Source organism: Phaseolus vulgaris, chromosome 5 (genome assembly GCF_000499845.2).
Source record: "Phaseolus vulgaris cultivar G19833 chromosome 5, P. vulgaris v2.0, whole genome shotgun sequence".
Lineage (NCBI taxonomy): Eukaryota > Viridiplantae > Streptophyta > Magnoliopsida > Fabales > Fabaceae > Phaseolus > Phaseolus vulgaris.
Genome location: NC_023755.2, coordinates 1,649,212 through 1,666,721, shown reverse-complemented (window position 1 = coordinate 1,666,721; position 17,510 = coordinate 1,649,212). Strand labels below are relative to the sequence as shown.

Here is a 17,510-nt window from a genome sequence, read left to right as displayed (position 1 = left end):
TATTTAAGATTTTGAATATTTTAGAACATATAAATATTTAGAATTTATATTTATATTTATTAAAATTCTGAATATTTTATAAATTTTATATATTTATTTAAATAGGACATTAAATATTTAGAATTTGTATTTATTTAAGATTTTGAATATTTTAGGAATTTTATATATTTCATATTTTTATTTAAATAAGACATTAATTATTTATAATTAGTATTTATTTTAAGATTTTGAATATTTTAGGAATTTTATATATTTCAAATTTTTATTTAAATAAGACTTTAAATATTTAGATTTGCATTTATTTAAGATTTTGAATATTTTAAGAATTTTATAGAATTCATATTTTTATTTAAATATCACATTAAATATTTGAGATTTGTATTTATTTAAGATTTTGAATATTTTAAAATTTTTATATATTTCTTATTTTTTATTTAAATATTAATTTTAAAATTTATATTTATTTAGTATTTTTAAATATTTTAATTATTTATTTTTATGTAACAATTTTTACATATATAACCTAACTATTTTACTTTTTTTGAAAATAATTATTTACAACAATTTAATTAACTCAAATCTAAAAAAAAACTTAATTTATTATTTAATATAACATAAATATATTTATAAACTTAGATTTTATACCTTTAAAAACAAATTAAATTTTTTCACAACCATCACATTAATAACAATCATCAATAAACTATATTCCCAAATCCAATCTAACATTTTTCAATCAAAATAACCTTTCACATTTTCTTAAATCCTCACTAATCCACTCAATCCTCACAAATCACAAACAACTCCAAAACTATACAAATAACTTCCAACAAAAACTGGCGGGAACTAGTTAACCTTTCACTCCACACGCTCCCAACGCTTCTCTCCTCCGATTCCAATGAGCAACAACCCCTCCCGAAAGCGTGCGGCGGCGCCGTTGCAACCTCCGCCGGCGAAGCAAGTCTTAATGATTCAGGAAGAGGAGTTCATGGACGAAGACGTGTTTACGGAGCAAACCCTCGGCGACATCGATCAAACTCTCTGCGACATCGAGCAGCGCCAGACTCTCGCTGCTCGCCTATCCAAGTGGGAGCGTCCTCCTCTCTCCGCCGATTACGTCGCACACTCTCGTAGCGTCGGTGAGTATTCTCCGTTAATTAATTGTTTAATATTTGGTGTTAGAGTTTTGTTTTACCCTGTCATTAGTGGAATTTTATTGTTTTGTGCTCTGAGTTTCCGTTTTCGGCTTTTAGTTTTTCAGCAGCTGGAGATTGATGATGTGATCGGGGAGAGTCACAGAGAGTTGCTGCCCAACTTGTTTGGACCTGCTGCCATTGTCAGAATCTTTGGAGTTACGAAGGAAGGTCTGCTCGTGTTTTTGCTATCTTCATTCTACACAATTTGGTTTCTTAGACAATTGGAGATAAATATTGCATGTTTGTTTGTTTATAGTGTTGTGCGAAAGAAAACCTGAATGACTCACTCAACCGTTGCTAGTTTTAGAAGTTTGAAACAATAAAGAAAACTATAGTAGTTGATGATGTGTTTGAGCGTTTCTGTTGGTTTTCTATCACTAAGTCAAGTGTGGTTTACATTAGGAGTTTTTCGTTTGGTTCAGTTTTTGGGGGAAAACTTGTGGTTCAGTTCTGCCAGGTCAGTTTTTGGTCAACCACTATTTCGTAAATAAACACTAAGTTGACTTCACTTGTTTTTACACGATCCACTCATCAACTAATTGCCCTTAAGTCTTATTATTAAAAGCATAAGTAATCAATATAAATAACAAATTAATGTAAGAAGTTTCATGATAAGTAGAAATCTAATCTATGAATATGTTAATTTTGGGCAATATATCCATAGATAGCGAACTACACAATTTCAGTCTGGTTCCATAGCGGAGAACTGAAACAAACTGTATGTATGCTTAGGAAACCAAACTTATTTGGGTTTGTTAGGTCTTTTAGTTGCCAAATTAAGATTTATCAACCTAGTGCACAGATAGTTTGTTTGATTCCAGATATGAAGTGATGAATGTTTCAGAAAAGGACAAATTGATGCTTTTGACAAACTTGTGCTGAATATATTTTTTTATAGCCAAACATCATGTTTGGATTTTACTTTCTTGCATACTCAGGTACCTTGCATAATTCATGTCTGGATTTTCAAATGATTACAAGTGTCAAACGCTGAATTTTGTGCCTAGAAATAATCTGTTTCGAGAGAACTAGTCAAGTGTTGAAAAAGTTGTAGTAAGAATAAAAATTATAGATGACGTTATGATTATGGCTCTCAAGTCAGCCATGCAGCACCTTGTAGGAATTATATAATTAACTTATATTTTGTTTGTTTGTCAGGACACAGTGTTTTCTGCAATGTTCATGGGTTTGAACCATATTTCTACATCTGTTGCCCTCCTGGAATGGGTCCAGATGATATCTCTCATCTTCACCAAACACTTGAGGTATCTGGTTTAGTACCTGAAAATAATTTTTTTTTCTGGTTTTTAATGTAGGGTTCATTTATTTAACTTGCAAACTGCTTTTATTACTTGCTTTCGTCATGCTTCAGGGAAGGATGAGACAAGCCAATAGAAATAGTAACGTAGGAAAATTCATTCGCCGCATTGAAATGGTGCAGAGGAGAAGTATTATGTACTATCAGCAATCTGATTCCCAGCCCTTTCTCAAAGTTGTAGTTGCACTTCCAACAATGGTTGCCAGCTGCCGTGGTAAACTTATACATTTTCAATAGACATACTATTTTCCAATATATTAATCATTTTATCAAAAGTCAGAAGTCCAGAATTACTTTATTTATGTTTAAGCTGCGTTCTTGGTTCTTATTGGCTGTATTCTTAGTTTGTTGTGTTTTGGTCTCACACACTTTGGGCTGAGTGTTAAATCTTAGCTTCATCATCTTGCACTAGTATGTCTGCATTTTTTTGACAGTTGTCTTTGTAGAATTTACTTCATTTATGAATCAATGTTTCTTACCAATATTTCAAAACATGTCAGGTATTCTTGATAGCGGTATTAAGCTCGATGGTCTGGGAATGAAGAGCTTCTTGACTTATGAAAGCAATGTACTTTTTGCCCTGCGGTTCATGATTGATTGCAACATAGTAGGTGGAAATTGGATTGAAATTCCAGCAGGAAAATATAAGAAGATAGCGAAAAGCTTGTCTTATTGCCAGTTGGAGTTTGATTGCCTGTATCCTCTTTCATGTGTCAATATCTGTGTTAAAGGGTTATGGGAGTATCAAAATCTTTAGATTTTTCTGTTCTCCCCTTAACAATATTATAGGTATTCTGATTTGATTAGTCATGCTCCAGAAGGGGAATATTCAAAGATGGCTCCATTTCGTATATTGAGTTTTGACATTGAGTGTGCTGGTCGTAAAGGTCATTTTCCTGAGCCTAGCCATGATCCTGTTATCCAGGTCTCTTTGCCTTCTCTTTTTGCAACTACAAATTAGTGCACCGTGTTATTGTTTTTCACCTGAAAATTCTCATTTTTTTCAGATTGCTAATTTGGTTACTTTACAAGGAGAAGACCAGCCACTTATTCGCAATGTGATGACCCTTAAATCATGCTCTCCTATTGTTGGTGTTGATGTGATGTCATTTGATACGGAAAGAGAAGTCCTGCTAGCTTGGAGGGTAATTTAATTGTGTGCTTATCCATGTTTATACTTATCAAGCATAAGAATTTCAGCAATCCCCCCCATTTATATTCACAAGTCTCCTTAAGTAAACTGTTTTTGGGATATGCAATTAAATAGTTGACATCTTGCATGTTTTGTTTCATAGGATGATGTTTTGTAGTTCTTATAACTTCATCAATGGTCAATTCCATTAAATCTCTTTTGTTTCTTAAACTTGTATATCATTAGTCAATTTGATATTATTTAACTGTTGAATGAATTATAATCTTTTCTCTATTACATCCTTATATTTTGATGGAGCTGTTCTTTTTCTTGCAGGATTTAATTCTGGAAGTGGACCCTGATATTATTATTGGATATAACATCTGCAAATTTGACCTGCCATATCTTATTGAGGTGCTGACTTGACTCTTAAACAGTACACTTTTAGAGTTGATAACTGGAAGGTTCTGTTATTTAAAACCAAGTTGTGTCCATGTTGTTGTGGTTATTGTTTTAATTTAATTTGGTATTTTCTTGTTTTTCAGAGAGCCAAAAACCTGAAGATAGCAGAATTTCAAATTCTTGGCCGTATTAGGAACAGTAGAGTTTGGGTAAAGGATACAACTTTCTCGTCAAGGTAAAGAGATATAGTCTTTTGTCATGTACATGTTTCCTCTCCTTATTTTATAAGAGTCGTAGTCTGGTGGATTGTTAGGTTTTGTTAGTTTCATCAACTTTAATGAATATAGAAACTTGATTTCTAAAGCGAATCCTGCATCTTACATTCTTAACATTTTCAATGACTTTTTGAATTCATTTTTTCTTCCTTTTATTTTTTGATTCCATGTCATTTGACTATGTACCTTATTGATACTTGATGGTTTTGTAGGCAGTACGGGACCAGGGAAAGCAAAGAAGTTACAGTAGAAGGGAGAGTTCAGTTTGACTTACTCCAGGTTATGTCAATATTGCTTTGCTTTAATTGCCCTGTGATGAACAATCTAAGTTTATTGCTTAACAGGTTTATTTGTTATGTTTCCATTTGCAGGTTATGCAGAGAGACTACAAATTAAGTTCTTATTCACTAAATTCTGTCTCAGCACACTTCCTTTCTGAGCAGGTAAAGTCATTCTTTTGACATCATTTGAACAATTATTTCCCCCCTTTATTGTGTATTGCCACAATGGTACAAGGCTATTGCATTGTGACTTGGAGATGATAAGTCCAAATCTGGAATGCCTCTCTTCTTAGGGTATAAGCATGGTTATCGAACTCGCAAGTCCACTGTTAACTCAATTCGAGTTGACGTTCCTACTCACCTTGGGTGAGTTGATTCTGAAGCAAACTCATTTTTTTATCAAACTTGGTAATCTCGCATTGAACTTGGTGAACATGGTTGAACTCGCGAGTTTGCAACCGTGTTGATGAGTTAAGGGGTTTTTTCTTTAAACCCAAAACACCCAAAATTAGACAAACTCACATTGCCAACATTAGGCATGACCCAAGTACATCCCCCATTTATTAAAATAAGTAAAAGTGTTCCCGGATATGATGTTTATATAGGACCCAATTACATAATGTTTTATAATATTTATATTAAGTGAATTTTTTTATTTGAGGTATTTTGAAATTATATAATTCTCATTCACTACTAAATGTAGTTATTTTATTAATATAATGGACTTTTGTTTTAAATATTTTGATTAATTGTATGATTTGAAATGTTTTTTTCATATGAAGTAAACTCTTACGAGTCTACAGAGTCTCCACGTGTCTACGTAGACTCTCGAGTTTGATAACCTTGGATATAAGGTTGTGTACATCTATCCTCCTTCGATCCCATTAGGTGGGATGGGAGCCTTATTCACTGGGTCACCCTTTTATTCCTTTATTTTCTGTTTCAAATACATTTTGGAAGTGGGAGCTGTTAATGGGATTTGGATCATGGTTGGAACGTACAATTAACACATCTTTATATTAATATATAAATACTATACCTGTCTATTTATAGCAGAAGATGAAGTTGGTGATTTACATGCATAAACTCTTTATTTGATATGAGGATTGGCCATTTCAATTGGATTGCAATGCAGTTGTTATTTTACAGATATGCATTTCAATTGGTCTTTTTATTTGCTATTTGTATGTTGGCATCATGTGTGTCTGTGCTCTTTTTCTGCATTTTGACTTATTTATATGCTTACAATTATCTAAACAGCTTCTTTTGCTGGATTATTGTCTTTGTTATTGGATGTTATAGTGGTTGTCAATTTATTAGCTTAGTAACTGCTTGTTCATATAGTGCAGAAAGAGGATGTCCACCATTCTATCATATCTGATCTCCAGAATGGAACCGCAGAAACAAGGAGGCGCCTTGCTGTGTATTGTTTGAAGGTTTGCTTTCTGGTTCTTTTGTCCTAGGATGCTTTATTGCCACCTTTTATTTAAACTAATATTGTCTAGTTTTCTTTTGTTTCCTATCTAGTTCTCAATGTCCTGTAAGCTTTACAGATATAAATGTTGAAGTTGACAATAATTACTTTGTAACTCTCAGTTGATGATGAAAATTGTGATCTGACTGATTGTGAAACAGTTTTCGTCTGCGTTGTTTGTTAGTTTTATGGAATACTTCTGTGTGGGACGGATTTACCATGTTATTTAGTGGCCCTTGGCTTCTGTTGGGAAGTTGTAAAGAAGGCTCTGTTTCATTTCTCCTTTTGATGTGTAGCAAATAAGGAATTTTACCACAATTTTATTGGCCAAGCTGTCACTTTAGTTGGCGGTAACTAATTCTAATGAACTGATGCCAGATGTTATTTGACAGTAATATACTCAGAAAAGTTTCAATATTATCCTATTATACCTAATAATTTAGCTTTAAAATGTTTTATTGTTTGTGATTATTTTTTTGGGTGAATTGCCTGTGGTTCTTTAACCTATTAAAGTGTTGTGTATCAGATATGGTGAATCCATTATGGGAATTTTACATGTTAGAGAATTTGACCATTGAAAATTCATACTCTACCCGTCAATGTGCAGGATGCATATCTCCCTCAGCGGCTTTTGGATAAATTGATGTTGATTTACAACTATGTGGAAATGGCTCGAGTTACAGGTGTTCCAATTTCCTTTCTACTTTCCAGAGGCCAAAGCATTAAGGTAAGCATCAAAGTTCCTTTTCAATTAACAATGCTGCGAATCACTTAAAATGACTGACTCATTAAATTGTATCAGTAATTCCTTGTTTTTCTTTTCTTCCTTTCCAGGTACTTTCACAACTTCTTAGGAAGGCAAGACAGAAGAATCTGGTCATTCCTAATGTCAAACAGGTTGGGTCTGAACAAGGAACATTTGAAGGTGCCACAGTAAGTTCATTCCTTTCTTTTTCTTATTCATTATTTTAACGGTTAATAGGTGTTTGTTAACTGATTCTTTCTACTTTTCAATGTCTATACAATCATGTTTGTGTGTATGCATCTACCAACTATTCAATGCCTTGTATTTTCTGAGAATTTTATTTATATTTTGTCTCAACAAATTATATTATATTCAAAGGCTCATAGCATCATTAACTCTTTACAGCAAGATTGCATTGCATTAAAGTTGTCAAATTTGAGTGTATGGTAACTCATTAAGGTTTTACAAACTTAAGACTTTACCTTAGATAGTATTAAAAATACCTCATCATGTATCGAAACAAAATATGTTACCTTAAAACTCAAAACCACGTGACACAATGGACCAATCACTGGAATACAATTATCCCAGTGGATCAAATGAACAAGGGCTTCACATCTATTACCTGCATTTGACTGAGCCTACCAGAGTTAAACCTAGTGTGGGTATCCCTGAGCTTTTGAGTGAGTTGCCAGTTTGTCAACTATGCTTTGTATAATTTTCTCCTCTATATTCATGAAACAATCACCTTTGTCAATGTATACGTTTTTTGGTTAGATAGAAATGTGGATATTGTATTTTCACTTTACAGTTGGAACAAAGAAAGACAATTCTGCTATATAGCATTGCCTTTTTGGTTTAGGGGAAATAGGTAAGAAAATAACTTTATCCTAATAATAACAAATGTACGGTGAGATTTTATTCTGATTTAGTTTCTTGATTGAAAAATGTTTTGAACCAGGAGAAAGATCTCCTAGGGTATCCTTTTACAAGGGTTTCGCATATTTGCCATATCAAAGCTAAAGCTTAGTTCTCAATTTATACAAACTGAATGCCATCTTGATTAAAACTAAACGCCCTATTCTTCCATCCTCTCCAACTAACAGAATTTTCTAACTGTTGATACTTTACTCTAACTAGTAACTGTTGATGTTTTTGAATCCCTAACATGTTAGACTTGTTTGGTTTGAGAATTTTTTTTTCTATTTTTATATCCCGTTTTTAAGGATTTGTGGAGACAATGAGAACAGTAAACAAACTGATTTTTTTAACTATTTGTGAAAATGGACATGGTAAAAAATATTTTCTTAAATAAATTTGGTCCTTTGCTATGAGTTGGAAATTTTATTGTTAAAATGTTCGTATGTTATGTACTGCTTAAGCAAGCCTATAAACAAAGATCTATACATTATGGGGTTGCAGTTGTTCGTAGATACTTGTTATTTTTCCCTCTTGTTCTTCTGTTTATGCAAGAAAATATTGAAAACATGCTCAAATTTCAAGTTTCTTTATTGACAGAGATCTACGTAAGTTTTGGAGTTGATGCGCTAACCTTCTCGCTTATTTTTCTTTTGGACATTTCAGTCGTTAAGTTGTTGCCTTTTGATGCATGATTTTTTAATTACAACTTGCAGGTATTGGAGGCAAAGGCTGGATTTTATGAAAAACCAATTGCTACGTTAGATTTTGCATCCCTGTATCCATCTATTATGATGGCCTATAATTTATGTTATTGCACTCTGGTAAATATTTATTGTTTTGTAAGTTTTGCTTAAGCATCTGAGTTTTGTTTCTTTAGAAAAAAATATGGATATTACTTTATCCACCGGAATAGTTCAGTTTGTATGGGGTAACAATTGGTAGTTTTTTTTTTTTGGTTAACTATTCTTTAAGGTGACTTCTGAAGATGCTCGCAAGCTTAACATCCCTCCAGAATCCGTGACCAGAACTCCATCTGGTGAAACATTTGTTAAATCAAATCTGCAAAAGGTATGTTGTTTGAAAAATTACCATTTTTCCTTTTTCTTTGCAGTTCTATGCTGATTTCTGTAGAGGTTAATTCTTAGATGAAGTTGAGGCACTGATGTAATGAAAATAAATTCAGGGAATACTTCCTGAAATACTTGAAGAGCTATTAACAGCCCGAAAAAAGGCAAAAGCAGACTTAAGGGTATCCTTTCTGCACTTGTGAAAATTGACGTTGGGTTTAGATTGTTTTGCTGTCTGCTGTTTTGATTAATTCAAATCCACTAACTGAATTCTGTATATTTGTGCCTGTACATGATTTCTATGAAACATCTACTACAGGAGGCAAATGATCCCCTGAAGAGGGCAGTGCTAGATGGTAGGCAGCTGGCCCTGAAAGTAAGCCGAGCCTCTTAATTTTGTGTCTTTTTTCCTTGTCCTTTTTTCTCTTGGTATCTGTTCATTTCTCACTACTGCATTGTGCGTGTTAATAACTGTGCTAATTCAATTTTTTGGTATTGGTACATTTTAAACTCTATTTCTATTTCCTTTTGGTCAGATTAGTGCAAATTCTGTGTATGGATTTACTGGGGCTACCATTGGTCAGTTACCATGTTTGGAGATATCATCGAGTGTAACAAGCTATGGTATTGCTTTCATCTCTTAGTTTGTTTGGTGTGTGTTTCTAAATTATCTTTTTTGTTGAATGTAAATAGCATCTCCATTGATTTGTGATGTTTGATTTGATGCCTCTAAAGGTCGACAGATGATTGAGCACACAAAAAAACTTGTGGAAGATAAATTTAGAACACTTAATGGCTATAAACACGATGCTGAGGTATAGTATTTATAAATTTTATTGTTTTGATACCTATCATAGTTTATGGGGTTTCATTGGCTAGAAGTCGAAGCTATCTTAGGTGTTTTTATTGGTCCTTATTACTGCATTCTAATCTGGGGAATTTAACATTGAACCAACAAAATATAAAGTTTCTATCCTTACCAATAAAATTTACATTTTCAGTTATGGATTTGTTTTCTTAAATTTAATGTAGTCATATATTTTCTTTATTTGCTTTACCACCATAACAAAGACAAATGACTTGCAAATTAATGTCATTCTTGCTACTAGGTAATATATGGAGACACAGATTCAGTCATGGTACAATTTGGTGTTTCTGATGCAAAAGAGGGTGTTTCTGCTGTAGAACAGGCTATGAACTTGGGGAGAGAAGCTGCCGAATATATAAGTGAAACTTTCACAAAAGTAACTGTTTATTTTGCGTTTTATTTTATTCTTTTATGATAGCCTGTGAAAGTGACATGAAAAATGTATTGTGTTTTTCTTGAATTATTTTCATGGATCACTTATTTCCGCAATATGAAAAAATGTTCCTTTTTGTATCTTCTCCAAACAATCAAGTAACAATTGATTCTAAAATCACTGTGTTTTGTTTGCTCAAGATTGAAATAAAAATTGAGCCCCTCATCCTACAAAGCAACATATTCTCAATTTGATTATTCCAATCATTCCCTGATTCTTCAAATATGGAACAAAAAGTTACATATTTTTTCAAATAATTTAGATTCAGCAATTGTAATGTTATCTCTGAATTTATATTCATGTTAGTTACAACTTCACAAAATTTGCAGCTAGTGTAGAGGTTTTAGTCTGCAGATTGTTTAAGCTTCAGCTTCAGTATCCCTAATCTTAATTCTATAAAACTTATTATTTTATTTGCTACATTGATTTTTCCGTACTTATTTGTTGTCGTTTTGATTGTGAAGCCCATCAAACTAGAATTTGAGAAGGTTTATTATCCATATCTATTGATTAGCAAGAAGAAATATGCTGGTTTGCTTTGGACAAAACCAGACAACTTTGACAAAATGGACACTAAAGGTAAACATTACTCTTTACCTTCCTCTGGATTTGTTGAAGTGCCTCTTAAACTAAATTTTCATTGAACAGGTATTGAAACAGTTCGAAGAGACAATTGTTTGTTGGTAAAAAACCTGGTGAATGATTGTCTTCACAAAATACTGATTGATAGGGACACAAAGGGGGCTGTCCAGTATGTCAAGAACACAATTTCAGATCTTCTCATGAATCGAATAGATTTATCTCTGCTGGTTATTACAAAGGTGGGAAGTATATTGAATCTAAGACCATGCAATGGTCTCTCTTTGCTATTTGCTTTTAGTGGAGCATCAGATATTTGATGCGAGTGCATTACCAAAATAATTCCTCTGAACTTGGCGCTAACATGCTTGCTTTGACAGGGTTTAACAAAGACACGAGATGAGTACAAAGTAATGGCAGCTCATGTTGAACTTGCTGAAAGGATGCACAAGGTTGGCTAGATAATCAAATATATGCTGTCTTTACCCATTTTTTGTTTTTTTTGGAAAATTAGATTCTGGTGGCAAAGGAAAAAGAAGCCAATGTTATAGTACATGATCATTTGCTCTATATGTGCCAAAACATCAAATGGTATATTAGAATTACACTTGAACTATGTAGGAAAATAAGAAATAATTTATTTATAAAAATCACACCAAGTACATTCTCAGTTCTATTTGTAACAAACAATCTCTTTAAAATACGAAAATATGCTAAAATAAATAAGAAGTTTCTAAAGATATTATCTCTTAATCAAGTTTGGATATCCTGGAGATATTCTTATCTTAATAATAAGTCACTATTTAGAGCAATGACCATGAATTATTTTTAATTTAGATGTTGGATTCTATATACTCACCTCTCAGGTCCTGGAAATTAATGTTTCAAATGTTTGGTAAGTTATTTGTGGAACTATACAGTATTGTTACTGGATTGTGGACTGTTTTAGGCCTTATTGAGTTTGCCTTGTCCCCGTTCTGTAGGCCACAAATGTATTTGATTTGATTTTGTAATTGACAGCGAGATGCTGCCACTTCTCCAAATGTTGGAGATAGAGTACCTTATGTAATTATCAAAGCTCCAGAAGGTGCAAAGGTAATACCACATGTTCCCCTCTCTTTTTTATTATAGTTTTTTAAACTTTTGTTTAGATTTTCTCTGGACTAACATGTGTAAGAAAATCAGGCGTATGAGAAATCAGAGGACCCTATTTATGTTCTAGAAAACAACATACCTATAGATACTAAATACTATCTTGAGAACCAAATTAGCAAGGTTGGTTATCACTTTCTTAGATGTTTTGGATTTCCAAATTGCTGTTCTTTATTAGCTTCATTGTATTGCAGCCGATTCTGAGAATTTTTGAGCCAATTATCCGGAATGCTAGCAGAGAACTTTTCCATGGAGATCATACAAGATCTATTTCAATTTCTACTCGATCAAACAATAGCACATTGAAATTTCCTAAACAGCTTACCTGCATTGGCTGTAAAGCTGTACTAGGGTATCTATCTCCCCCTCTTCTCATTGTGTTCTCTTAAAGTTCCTGGTTTATTTTAATTTTATATTTTTCCTTTCTTGTGTTTGCGTTTGTAAAAGAAATACGAAGAATTAACATTTATGCACATGCTAACATTTTCAATAACTAGGCTGTATATTTGAGATATTTCCTATAGATTTTAAATATATTAGAACTATAGGCCAGCAATATATTATGGAATTATTACGAACCCTTTCATGTTACCAACTTACTTTAAGAAGAAATATCTTCTTTATGAAGATGAACTGTCAAAAAGAAAATAGCACATATGATCAGGGGACCATTCTTTCAGAATGTGTTAATGAACTCGTGATAACTTTTGGTCATCTCAGTGACAGAATAGTTGATTTAATGAATTTCCTGTCGTCTGTAAATTTTATCCCTACTTCTCAGGGTCTGCTTTAGAAATTGAAATTTTGATTTGGTTTCCCGGAGTCTTGTCAGGAAAGCAAGATTCTTCAGGTGTTATATATGAATCATAAGACTAGTGAAAATACCTTATAATATTTATGCCTTGTGTTGAAGATTATTTGTATGTATGATAATGCACGAGTATATGTCAGTATACTGAAGGTCTCAAGTTTTTGTTTTATTTGGTTCAGCAAGGATCATCACACTGTCTGTTCAGATTGCAAAGGAAGGGAAAATGAGCTATACTGTAAAACAGTATCTCAAGGTAGGTTATCTGTTGCACTCTATTCAATTTTAAATGGTTTTGGTTTTGTTGTACAGGATGATTACAGTTATTTTTTAATTGGACAAAAGTCACAAAACAAGTGGTGGTGTGCTTGTAGTGTCTGAGCTGGAGATGCTTTTTGGGAGGTTGTGGACACAGTGTCAGGAGTGCCAAGGTTCACTTCATCAAGATGTTCTCTGCACAAGGTATGTTCATTTAGTGAAATTGCTTGGATGGCACAGGTTCTCAAACTTTTGGTTTTAAGAAGCACCAGTATTAATTAATCAACATCCTGGAATTGGTGTTTTTTACCACTTGTCTCCGGCTTGTTTAATGTCCTGGCATAACAAGTGTCAAATTATTGTGGAATTTTACAAAAACTTGTAATTTCGTTTGTGGTTTGGTTTCTCATTGTTGGACTGTTATTAGCTGATTTCTCGTGTACTAATTTTTTGCAGTCGGGATTGTCCAATTTTTTATCGACGAAAAAAGGCACAGAATGATATGTCCGAAGCAAAATCGCAATTGGACCGGTGGAGCTTTTAAGTTTTGCTGAGGTCAGCTTTTCTCAATTTTCTTCCATATCCGTTCCTCTGTCTTCATACTGATCTAGACCATAAATTTCATCCATCCCATTAATCCAAAATTCAATATTTGCAATTGAAATCATTGGAAAATTTATCTTTATATATATGTAGGAACTTATCTATTGTTTATATTCTAAAACAGAAAAAATTGACGTTTAATAAATTTTGGTCATCAGATTGGATTTTCAAGTAATATTTGAACAAATTTTGGTCATCAGATTGAATTTTCAAGTAATATTTGAACTTTCTCGTAAGATTCTGCAGTTTTGGGTGTGTATATCATTTCTAAGAATTATTTATGAAAATTTTGTAATTATTTATAATATTTTATTTTTAAAATATAAAAGAACAAGATCATCCAATTTATTTTTTGATACAAACTACTTTGAATTTGAATTATTATTGTTTTTTTAAATCAGCAATAACAATAGTTTCATGTATTGTCAAGATAACATAGAAATAATGTATTATTTTTAAGAAAAAACAATCTTGACATTATAACTACTTTTACTAGATTATGAAATATTTTACACCCTTGTAATATCTTTATTTTTAAAAAATAAAAAGTAAAATCATCTTTTATAATTTTATAAGGATCTAAAGTTTTTTAGTATTTAGCATTAAAAACAGTGAACGAAATTTCATATTTGAAAAATTTCAAATTAATTTTAATAGGATTTTTTTTAATAAATAAAATTGCATTTACAAGATTCTTATCACCAACATTTATACCAAAATAAGTTTTTAATAGAAAAGATTGCATTTACTTGGTAAATGACATTCATCTTATTGCTTTAATAAATTATACTTATCTTTATTTTGTAAAAATAAAGGAAGTTATAACATATATTATTTGAAAATAACATATATTATTAATTAAATAAAGAAGTTATAAAAATTAAAATTAAAGTTTTAAAATGTATTTTTTAAAATTTAAACACAAAATGAGTGATTTAGTTATGTAGAATTTATCTTTTTTAAGTTCTCGAATGAATGACGTTCATTGCTGGGATAAAATTATATCACTCTAATTTTGAAATAAACATTCAGCATCTTCATGTTGTTAATAAAATAAAAATAGTACTTTTTATTTTATTTATATCTATACTTGAATTAAAATCATGCGTAAATATATTAATAAATCAATAAATTTAATCATATATACATACATATATATATATATATCAATTTTCTATTAGAATTTTTGCTTGAAAATATAACTTTTTAAATTTTTATAAGGTATTTTAAAAATTTGTTGACAATATAATTTTTATGATATTTTAAATATATAATAATTAAACCATTTATCTTTTTATAAAACAACTTTATTTTTATTAAATTTTAATCAATATGACGTTTAAACAAAATAAATAAGGAAGAAAATTTGCATTTTATTAAAATACAAGTTCAAAAATGTCATTTACTTAAAACATGGACAAAATGAATGTTTATTTACAAATTAAAAAAAGATTGTAAATTATTTTATTAAAAAATTAGAGGAAGGAGATTTCTATTTTAAAACTATAAGAGGTATGTGTCTCGGAAGTTATAATTTTTCCATTTAAATGTCAACTATAGATATTCATTAATAAAATTTAAGTTTATTTTTTTGGATGAGAGATATGAAAGAATGAAATTTCTTAGTAACGGAATTATAGAGAGTATGATAATTACATTTTATTATAATGTTTCTTAAAATTATTTTATTATTAAGTTTAAATGTTTAATAAACATTTTGACACTAAATTATATTTTTAAAGATCAATTGATACTCAGAAGTAAAAGTTTTTAGGGATCAATCTAACTTTTTACATATTTGTTGTCTAAATCATTTTTTTTTCCGAGAGCTAAATTGTTATAATTCTACACTTTCATGAAACAAAATGTCCATTTTAAGTAAGTTACAAGTTGTTACAATCAAACTTGTCTGTTTTAGTAGTTATTAGTTGCAGGTCGTTACCGTGCTGACTCAATATTCTCCTTTCTTCATCTATGTTTAATTTATGCTCGTATTTATGAAGCTGAGACACTCCTCTTAAATGACATGTCTCAGTCGGATACATATATCAAACACCAACACTAGTACCACACGTATTGGTGAAGTGTCAAATTCAAAAAGTATTTGTTAAATTTCTGACAATTCTAGCATGAGTTTAACATAATTTAAAAAAAAAAAATACATTAATTTTTTAAAAACTCAAACTTATTGTATAAATATTTATTATGATAATAAAAATAAGAAACAAATTATTTTGAACTAGTTAAGAAAATATTTTTCTGTGTCGTATGAGTCTCTGTACTATATTTCTATTAGAAATGTTTCTATTATTTCTAGCTAATAGATCTTAACCTAATATTTCTGAACCCTAATATATAGTACTTTAGGTCTGTTTAATAGGGTTTATATAAATAAACAAAGGTTTCATTACTTTTTGATCCTACTATTTATTTATCTTATTGAGTTTGGTCACTATTGATAAAGGGTTCAATCAAGTTTTTATAATTTTTTTGTTAATACTCAAATGATAATAAGCTATAAGCCTGATTAAAAGCAGTAATTTGTTGGACTGTTTTGATATTATATTTTTTAATTCTAAGAATATTGAAATGGGTGTTTACTATATATAGGAGATTTCAGTGGGATGAGATTATAGATGTTTTACGACAAACAGTAACTGATGCGTGCTCTGATAAGTCAGTGAGAGTTTATTTTCTATATATAAAAAAGATTTTGTAATCTCATGTTTAGTTATTAATACATTTTTGTCTACATAAAATAGAACAAATAAGGATATCTTCAAGTCATATATCAAATATTTAATATCTGAGTTTTATAACAATCTAATCTTCTGTTGGAGATGACCTAAAATTTTAGGTAATAATACGAATAAAATATTTCTTTATTATTAAAATATTTAATTATACTTAATCAATTTTTAAGAAGTTATAATGTAAATAAAAAATCATTGAAAGTTGCAATGGGATTTTAAAAATAAAAATTATGTGGTAAAATGAGACTAGAAAAAGAAAGTAAAGGAAGATGTTCTAAATAAAAGTTTGTTTAATACTTTTATAGTTTCTTTAATTTCAAGTCATCAACAATGAGATGCTTTGTTAAATGTAATATCAATTTCTCAACAATTAACTCTAACTGGAGAAAGCTCACTAAACTAAATATGCTGCAAATTTAGAACATTTACATGATTTATCTCATTCTTAACTTCAAATGGTAAGAAAGGGTATAACGCATATTTTAATGTATCATTCATGGGGTAATACATTATTCGACATTGCAAATGCTGATTATCATTATCTATTACTTCATTAAAAGTCAGATTAATGAAGAACTGATTCTCTACTGGATAGATGAAATTAAAAGTCAGAGATCCTAGAATATAATGTAGAATTATCATAGCTTGTGTTCAAGGGCAGCAAGTGCAAATGCTGCTTCCTTCTTTGATGCTTCTGTGTTCTCGGACATGTTTTTTGTGAAGTTCACAAACTCAAGGAATAAAAAAGGTTTCAGAGTTACAAAATACTTAGCTCAAATATTTTCTGTTCACAGGAAAAAATGGTTAAATATTGCCTTGGCTGGTTTGGATATGTTAAAGAGATTCATCTGACATGTGTATTTGGGAATTTTCATTTATACGTTACCGCTTTTTACTGTCCCTTCTAAATTATTGCCTTTTCATTCCAATAACTTTTGTTTTCTATCTGTACTGTTTACACTTTCGGTTGTCAGTTTTATTCTTTTCTGTTTTCAAGGCTGTCTAGTGGAAGTTTGAACTTTGAACATGTATGGGAGAACAGCTTGCCAACTTGTGAAAGAATTTGCTTGTGGGTAATACAAGGTTTCATTGTACTCAACAGTTATATTTGAGATTTGGCTAATACTATGGGTCTTTTTGTCTGCTCTTTGTTGCAACCTCTCCATTTTGAGGACAATTTCTTACAGATTGCTTCATGAAAAGCTTGGAAAGCAAGGGTATTACGGTGGGCGACAAACATTACTT

The 17,510-nt window shown here is 30.9% G+C and overlaps 1 protein-coding gene across 3 annotated transcripts; it reads left to right on the top strand.

The window, feature by feature from the left end:
* The first annotated feature begins 753 nt into the window (after window positions 1–753).
* Window positions 754–17,401, top strand: LOC137834730 (DNA polymerase delta catalytic subunit-like). Of its 3 annotated transcripts, XM_068642891.1 has the most exons (31): window positions 754–1,139; window positions 1,254–1,364; window positions 2,355–2,461; window positions 2,569–2,728; window positions 3,015–3,210; window positions 3,304–3,439; window positions 3,522–3,659; window positions 3,983–4,060; window positions 4,192–4,283; window positions 4,536–4,602; window positions 4,695–4,766; window positions 5,954–6,040; window positions 6,686–6,805; window positions 6,913–7,011; window positions 8,458–8,565; window positions 8,717–8,812; window positions 8,928–8,993; window positions 9,131–9,187; window positions 9,348–9,435; window positions 9,547–9,626; window positions 9,921–10,055; window positions 10,577–10,691; window positions 10,761–10,933; window positions 11,072–11,143; window positions 11,712–11,786; window positions 11,877–11,966; window positions 12,038–12,195; window positions 12,834–12,907; window positions 13,026–13,113; window positions 13,366–13,464; window positions 17,263–17,401. In XM_068642891.1, exons 1-30 carry the CDS (start codon window positions 899–901, stop codon window positions 13,451–13,453), a joined length of 3,267 nt encoding a protein of 1,088 aa, XP_068498992.1. In that variant the 5' UTR covers window positions 754–898; the 3' UTR covers window positions 13,454–13,464; window positions 17,263–17,401. The 3 variants fall into 3 exon arrangements, with proteins under 3 accessions (XP_068498992.1, XP_068498991.1, XP_068498993.1); XM_068642890.1 differs by lacking the exon at window positions 17,263–17,401 and having other exon boundaries at window positions 13,366–13,685; XM_068642892.1 differs by lacking the exons at window positions 11,877–11,966; window positions 17,263–17,401 and having other exon boundaries at window positions 13,366–13,654.
* The last annotated feature ends 109 nt before the right edge of the window (window positions 17,402–17,510 follow it).